The sequence below is a fragment of the Prunus avium genome, chromosome 1 (assembly GCF_965620075.1).
Source record: "Prunus avium chromosome 1, drPruAviu1.hap1.1, whole genome shotgun sequence".
Classification (NCBI taxonomy): domain Eukaryota; kingdom Viridiplantae; phylum Streptophyta; class Magnoliopsida; order Rosales; family Rosaceae; genus Prunus; species Prunus avium.
Window position 1 is genome coordinate 21,891,966 of NC_142284.1, and position 9,042 is coordinate 21,901,007.

Sequence of the window (9,042 nt, forward strand, 5' to 3'; positions counted from 1 at the left end):
GGATAAATCAAGAAGCACTTTCCAGGCTGCTGGTGGGATTAGTTGGTACATGCAGGAGCTATTAAAGAGAAAGAATGTGCATGCATGTGAAGCAAAAAGAAAGGAAAGAAAAGAAATGAAGTCAATTCCAGTCTATTTTCGGTAGTCAACTTGCAAGGCCCAAAACGTACACTTGTACTGCTCAGATGGGAATACATTCTTCAAAAACGTTGTAATGGGTGTCTATTATGACATATCCAAATTTGAGCCCCATTGGATACATATTGAAACCTCAGGCCTTCCTACACCAAGCCTGGTTCAGAAGAATCATTTTTTTCAGTAACCAAAAAAAAACCACATGGGTTGGCAGCAAAAGGCAGCCACAATTGAACACCTTTGAAAACCCATGTGAAGAAAGCTTGAGGTGCAGCAGCAAAAGAAGTATGAGATGGAATTGATTCCAACCACACTAACATAGATAAGATGAAGTGAGAGTTATGGATTGTATTAAAAGAGGAATGACGGTGTTGGAATTCATCATGATGTTCCTCCCTCTTAGCCCTATAAATAGAGAAGTCTTCAAGCTTCAAAACAACTCCCATCAACCCCATACACTCTAGGTACACAGCCTGGGATTCACAATCCCACACAATTCACCCCAGCCATCCTACACACTTCCATCATTCCATCAACACATCCAGAAATCATCCTCAAACATTCCCACAACCCCAAACACTCCAGCAATCAACCCACTACTACAAAAAGGGCAAAAGACGACCAGAAAAAGACGACGGAAGAACAAAAAACCGTCGTTGTTTTTAAAAAGACGACGGTAACAAAAAACCGTCGTGGATAAGTGACTTAAACAACTAAAAAATGGAGATACTGTTGAGAATTTTTTTATAACGACGCACACAAATAAAAAGCGTCGTCTTATTAAAAAGCTTTTCTTCATAGTTAAAATCTGACCAAAAAACAACGACAGCAGGTATGACAAGCGTCGTCTTTTAAAAATCAAGTGTCCTTTTTTTGGTAAAGACATGGTTGTTTTGAAAGAACTGCCGTCTATTATATGTAAAGACGACGGTTTTTTTTATAAAAGGGTCGTCTATTATATGTAAAGACGACCCTTTTTATGAAAAGGGTCGTCTATTATATGTAAAGACGACGGTTTTTTTTTATAACAGGGTCGTCTATTATATGTAAAGACGACGGTTTTTTTATAAAAAGGGTCGTCTATTATATGTAAAGACGACGGTTTTTTTATGAAAGGGTCGTCTATTATATGTAAAGACGACGGTTTTTTTTATAAAAAGGGTCGTCTATTATATGTAAAGACGACGGTTTTTTATAAAAAGGGTCGTCTATTATATGTAAAGACGACGGTTTTTTTTATAAAAGGGTCGTCTATTATATGTAAAGACGACGGCTTTTTTTATAAAAAGGGTCGTCTATTATATGTAAAGACGACGGTTTTTTTATAAAGGGGTCGTCTATTATATGTAAAGACGACGGTTTTTTTATAAAAAGGGTCGTCTATTATTAAGTAAAGACGACCCTTGTTATATGAAAATGGTCGTCTATTATGAATTAAAGACGACCCTTTTCATATAAAAAGGGTTGTCTATTATGTAAAGACGACAGTTTTTTTTATAAAAAGGGTCGTCTATTATTAAGTAAAGACGACACTTTTTATATGAAAAGGGTCGTCTATTATGAAGTAAATACGACACTTTTCATATAAAAGGGTCGTCTATTATATGTAAAGACGACGGTTTTTTATAAAAAGGGTCGTCTATTATTAAGTAAAGACGACCCTTTTTATATGAAAAGGGTCGTCTATTATGAAGTAAAGATGACGGTTTTTTAAAAAAGGGTCGTCTATTATATGTAAAGATGACGGTTTGTTTTTAAAAAGGGTCATCTATTGTGAAGTAAAGATAACGGTTTTTTAAAAACAAGATTTAACGGTTATTTCAACTCTGATTTCGATCGTTAATTTAAAATATTTACACTAGTGGATACCACAAAATCTTATGTTATGTTTAATGAAAGTATAAATAAACTCTTAATTGTTAGTGAATATATTGTTTTGATGGCATACGCATTCTATGAAACTAGTTTCAATGATCCAACCGTCAAACTTGTTTGTTTACACATCGTGATCATATACGCTAAAAATCGGGAAAAAAAATAAATCAAAGATCAAGTAACGGGACAAAACATTTCGACGGTTATAAACGAAAAATCAAGATTTAACGGTTATTTCAATTCTGATTTTGATAATTTTTTACAGCTACACTCCTTGACCCTATATGAATGCAATGACTGCATTCGATCATCAATTTAAAATATTTACACTAGTGGATACCACAAAATCTTATGTTATATTTAATGAAAGTATAAATAAACTCTTAATTGTTAGTGAATATATTGTTTTGATGGCATACGCATTCTACGAAACTAGTTTCAATGATCCAACCGTCAAACTTGTTTGTTTACACATCGTGATCATATACGCCAAAAATCGGGAAAAAAAATAAATCAAAGATCAAGTAATGGGACAAAACATTTCGACGGTTATAAACGAAAAATCAAGATTTATCGGTTATTTTAACTCCGATTTTGATGATTTTTTACAGCTACACTCCTTGACCCTATATGAATACAATGACTCAATTTTATCTTCAATTTAAAATATTTACACTAGTGGATACCACAAAATCTTATGTTGTATTTAATGAAAGTATAAATAAAAAGGGTCGTCTATTATATGTAAACACGACGGTTTTTTTTATAAAAGGGTCGTCTATTATATGTAAAGACGACGGTTTTTTTATGAAAGGGTCGTCTATTATATGTAAAGACGACGGTTTTTTTATGAAAGGGTCGTCTATTATATGTAAAGACGACGGTTTTTTTATAAAAGGGTCGTCTATTATATGTAAAGACGACGGTTTTTTATAAAATGGGTTGTCTATTATATGTAAAGACGACGGTTTTTTATAAAAGGGTCGTCTATTATATACAAAGACGACGGTTTTTTTATAAAAAGGGTCGTCTATTATTAAGTAAAGACGACGGTTTTTGATAAAAAGGGTCGTCTTTTAAAACACGCGAAAAAATGGCCGCTTAAGTGAATTCGCGCTCGACAAATTTTCAAATTTTCACCCGTCTTTGAAAACCTTATCTCTCGTTAACAAGCGTCGTCTTTTAAAACACGCTAAAAAAAGGCTACTTAAGTGAATTCGCGCTCGACAAATTTTCAGATTTTCCCCCGTCTCTGAAAACCTTATCTCTCCCTCCTTGAAACCCTCCTGCACTCTCTAAAACACCCTCATGAAACTCTCTACAAAATCATCAAAAAATCGATATCAATGAAGGAGTTGAGAGATTGAGGTCTTCGCAGATCCATAAGATGTAGAGGGAGGTTCTGTATTTGAGAATCAAAGCTGTTTGAAAGGTTTGATTTGAAAGATCTCGACCTTCACTTTCTTCAAAGAAGATCTCGCTCTCAGGCACTCAACTCGCTCATCAAACTCAGCAACTAGATCTAGAAAGACTTATGGAAATCGGTCTATATATATATATATATGTTTGTTCATGTATTGTGCTAATTTCGTGGGATTTAAGTGAGTTTCTCATTTGGGTTTTTTATAAATATGCATAGCCGTCCCACAAGGCCTTCGTAATCAAGAAGAAGCTGACGAAGAAGATGAGGCAAAACATACCCATCCCTCACTAGATCCGTTTGTTTTTGGACCGACAACATCATCAGGTCCAAAATACTTTTTGTTTTTGTTGTTTACTTTAATTATTTTGGAATTTCATTGTTAATTTTCTGAATCTCTGATTTTTCATTTGTTATGGTGCCACCACAAGAACAGGTACTTTGCCAATTATGCCAATTGTGTTCTGTTGTCATTCTAGAGCTGCATAGATCTTTTTGCTAAGGTTAGGTTACTGCTAAACAAGTTTATGTTTAAGAGTATTGGGGTCTCTTTCGTGCAGGTCTTTCCTTTTCCGACACCAACAACTTGGAAAATGTGCAAGAAGGCAGAGCTAAGTCAACCCAAGAACAAATTGATGAAGTTAAAATCAAATTAGTAGAATTTGTGAGCTCCGTTATTTCTAATTATAGGTAGGAAGTATGTATGTAATAGAATAAAGATTGGTTGACTATGTAATAACTATTGACTCTTCAAAAAACTAAAGATAATAAAACGATGGTTTTATTGGAAAAACCGTCATCTGTATATATTATCAATGACCTCTTTTAACACCATAACGTCTTTTTATATACAATCAACGACGGTTTTACTAAAAAATCGTTGTTTTAGAGTTAATAGACGACAATATTTCAAGAAATCGTCGTCTTCACATTTAATAGATGATGGTTTTTTAACAAAACCGACGTCTTTGGATATAATAAAACATAGTTCTTTACTTAATAATAGACGACCCTTTTTATAAAAAACCATCGTCTTTACATATAATAGACGACCCTTTTTATATGAAAAGGGTCGTCTTTAATTCATAATATACGACCATTTTCATATAAAAAGGGTCGTCTTTACATATAATAGACGACCCTTTTTATAAAAAAACCGTCGTCTTTACATATAATAGACGACCCCTTTTATAAAAAAACCGTCGTCTTTACATATAATAGACGACCCCTTTTATAAAAAAACCGTCGTCTTTATATATTATAGACGACCCTTTTTATAAAAAAACCGTCGTCTTTACATATAATAGACGACCCTTTTTATAAAAAAACCGTCGTCTTTACATATAATAGACGACCCCTTTTATAAAAAAAAACCGTCGTCTTTACATATAATAGACGACCCTTTTTATAAAAAAACCGTCGTCTTTACATATAATAGACGACCCCTTTTATAAAAAAACCGTCGTCTTTATATATTATAGACGACCCTTTTTATAAAAAACCGTCATCTTTACTTAATAATAGATTACCATTTTTATTAAAAAACCGTCGTCTTTAAAAATAATAGACGACGGGGATTTACCGTCGTGGTTTTATGCATGAAAAGACGTCGCTCGATTTTACGACGGTTGAAAAACCGAATACACGACGGTGGATTACCGTCGTCTATTTCGATTTTTGTAGTAGTGACCCAATACTCTAAACTGCCCCAAACCACCAAAACAACTCCAGAAAACCTCCCTTCTATTTCCTTACAAATTTCCTTTTTCTCAGCCATCACCACTCACCCAAACTCATCCCAAATCACCTACTAGCTATCATACATCATTCTAGACGTGGGGAAGCTCTTGGAGAAGCATTAGACGTGGAGAAGCACTTGAAGAAGTCTTGGACACCACAAGAACTTCAGAAAAGGGGTTTTTCTACTCTTATTGCATTCCTTATGTTTTCTCATTTCTATCTAAGTTTCTTTTCCATTATGAGCAGCTAATTTCATAACTAGGGCTTCGATGTAACCTAACATGAATATTCTGGGTTTATAAGTTTGAAGTTTGGAGTTTCAAGTTGGATTCATGATTCATGTTCTTATCCATTATACTTATCAGTTAATATGCTTGTTTGAATGATTGATCACCATTAGAACTTGTATGGTTCGAATTAAGAGTAGACACCATGCTTTAATTCGAATTGAACTATGAATAGGAAGAGTATGTATGTACATTCGACAACAGGGATTAGATACATGCTTGGTTGTTTAAATTGTTCTTCTATGTTTAATGGGTTCCTAATGCTTAATTTTAGGTTAGACAACAGATGATCAAATTAGGGAATTATGAACACAAGGTTAGAACCAGACACCATGGCCTAATCATACTTTAGCTAAAATCAATCTTTGAATATGAATTAGACTTGTTACTTGACTCCTTATAACCCAGAATTGAATTGTTATGGTGATTCGAATGCCCTAGTCTCCAAATCTGTTTTCCAGCTCTTAAAACCACCCTTTGTTACACTTACTTACTTTGCCTTTGTTTGCAATTTCATTTTGCTTCTTTTGTTCAACAATCACAATCACTCTTGCTTTAATTTCTGTTTTAGACATAACCTCCTACTTTCTTGAATTTGGTAATCTAAGTATATAACTAATTTTAACTTCTCGGTCCTCGTGGGTACAACCTCGTACTTGTCTTGCTATACTACTAATTGCCCCGTACAATTGCGAGTTAACATAATATTAACAACAAGTGGCGGCATGGGAATGCGCCGCGTGGCGGTCAGGCTTGTAGCTCCCCGCTCCAGCGCCTCCACTTGGCATTTGTTGTATATTTTATTCAGTTTTTTTTTTCCAAAAATCGTTAAAAATGCCTGAAAATTATGGAAAAAATTGGGAAATTTCCTAACTCTGTCTGGGGATGAATACTTCATAGGGTGTTTTGGGTTAATACTTGGCAAAATGTTTTCTGTGGCAATTGATATGTAATTCATTATGTTAGTGAAATGGGAAAAACTTGCTGGAATCAATTTTTTTTTGTTTGGTGCAGAAATCCTAAAAATTGCTGGACAAATTCGAAAATAATGGGGAAATGTCGTAGATGGTTATAATAAAAATGGGAAAAACCCTCCACTTATGTCATTGGTTAATTTCGATATTTAAATCATCAAGTTAGTGAAAAGGGATTCCCAGATGACTTAATTTCACTTATGTTTTGTTGCAAATATAGTTCCAAATACAGGACAAATCAGGAAATTAGGGGGAAAATTTTTGGCGTATTTATGGGATCATCAAAGTATCTTAGAAGATCAAGGATGGCTCAGACTTCCATTGTCAAGGAAGTGACTGAAAGGATAATCCCTTTTTAGATTGACAACACACAACCTCCTTGCCATATGTCTGTCTGTCATCTTGAAGGAATGCTAGTTTGGGGGATATGAACCACCAATTCCCCATGTGAGAGCACTTACTGAAACGATATAGGACCCAAAACCTTACAGACTTCAAATAAAAACAATACAACCATTATGTTCACACTTTTTCACCTTTACATAAAAACAGTAACAACCAAAAACACAGTTTCTTAATAAAACACATATCATAGCATGTATATAGACCTTAAATCCAGGAGGTCATCAACTGGAGTTCGCGCTGGAAGCAGAACAGCTCCCTCTTCCATTTGCAGGGTTCACGGCAGTTCCAAGCATCTACGTTGCGACAGTATTCGCCCCTGCTGTGCCATAATCGAAAATACTCCCGATTACCTTCACAGTTAATGCAGTCTTGAAAAAAAACGTTCATCTGCTGTAAACTTTGCAAATGTTGGAGGAGTCATGATGCCACACGTTGTATACATCAGCAGTCAATACATTATTGAATCCTTGCAAACTTTGCAAGTGTTGGAGGAGTCATGATGGCACAAAAACTCCATCGCATCCTCCTTGCCCTCGCTAGGGTTCACCAGCCCTAGCAAGCCAACAACGTAGGAGGCTTCCATATGCCCTGCCATAGCCGCCAGCCGCAGGTTCTTCAGCGCCTCATCATCTTTCAATAGGAAGAAGTCATGAATAGCTTCTCTGTAAATGATTTCTGGATTGTTATGTTGTTTGCACTTTTGCAAGAACTCAACAATTTTGCCTTCATCAAACCCATACCAGTCCTCATGCCACTGGTACTTATCTACTGACACGGTTCTCCAAACCTCAGGATCATTCAGCATATCTGTTTGTGCCTAACAAATCACGGTCATGAACTGGCCGAAGGAGCCCTTTTTCTCGACCCAAGCACTTCCTCGAGAAGCTAAAGCGCAGCGTTTCGCAAAGGTGTTTTGCCTTCCTGACAACAAAAGAAAAGTTGCCAAGGCATGATCATCTCGGCCTCGATTGTAAGCCGAGGCCGAGGTCGAGCAAAATCACGGCCAGAGATATCAGAATCAAATCATCACGTGATAGCAGGGTCCCATGCTTCATTTAATGAAGTAATGCCTCTGTTTATTGCAGCAAACCCACTGGCCACGAATAAGCATTTAATGCATGAGGGAAGGTGGGAAGTGACTGAAGTCAGGGTTTGGCGACAGGAAATAGAGTGATTAGACGTGGACATTCTCACAAGAATTCTTGCAGCTTGAGAGATTAGGTCACCAGCTATCAGAACAATAAATGCGTCTCCACGGCCAGAAGCGCAGAACCCACGATCAGGGCGGCGGCCGAGATTCACCAGGATTTATGGGGTCGCAACACCATACTTCACAATCCCAAATGTTGATTGGACTACCCACTTGCTCTAATCAGGCTCCACTATGCAGGATTTCAGCCTCAATTACTCCTCCAAGAAACTCCTATAAATACAGGGCTCAAAATACATTCAAAGGGTTCAAACACCAAACCAAAGCCTCCCACGGAGCAACTTATATTTTCCTGTAATGTACTTTCAATATCTTTACTTTTTTTCCTAGGAGTAGTGTTAGACTGTAAGGAAAATTCATTCATCAATATATCATACGACCCTTGATTTTCAAGGCGCCGGAGCATCATCCTTGTTATTCGCTCATTCACCCCATATATCATACGACCGTCGCTCCCTGAGCAGCGCCCCGGAGCACCGCCCAAAACCCACCAACACCATCACTAAATGGCCTTGTAGCTCAGGCCGTGAACCTAACAGCCGAGATTAGTTCCTCTCTCGGCTACAATCGTTTGATTAGAAGACGAGTCCAAACAGGCGCACCACTTAACCATTCTATCCACATCAACCATCTCGACGCACGGTAGACCGTGCTGGCACGCCCGCGCACAAACGCACCGCACCCAAAAGCAGGAAGCCGCGTGTCAATGCATATCCCCTCGGCCCGGAAACACAGGCCGTGAGATCTGCGCGGTAGACAATATCTTGAAATAACTTGCATGTTCCGGCCATGCTATACATATCTTCAGAGGATTGCTTTGCAACCACGAGCAGCACCTTAAACCATGCCAATTGTGGAATATCCATCTCGGTTGTTGGAGAAGAGGGAAAGAAAAGGGTCTGTGGAGGATTTAATTTTCACGGTGTCGTTTGTGGACCAAGAAGAAAGTGCAGGATTATATGTACCGAACCGTCATGACCCACTTTACAATGGACG

The 9,042-nt window shown here is 37.0% G+C and overlaps 1 protein-coding gene across 1 annotated transcript; it reads right to left on the minus strand.

The window, feature by feature from the left end:
- Positions 1 to 7,284: 7,284 nt before the first annotated feature.
- On the minus strand, positions 7,285 to 7,641 carry LOC110746947 (uncharacterized). Its single transcript, XM_021947172.2, has one exon. The coding sequence runs from the start codon at positions 7,639 to 7,641 to the stop codon at positions 7,285 to 7,287; it is 357 nt and encodes a 118-aa protein (XP_021802864.2).
- Between the last annotated feature and the right edge of the window lie 1,401 nt (positions 7,642 to 9,042).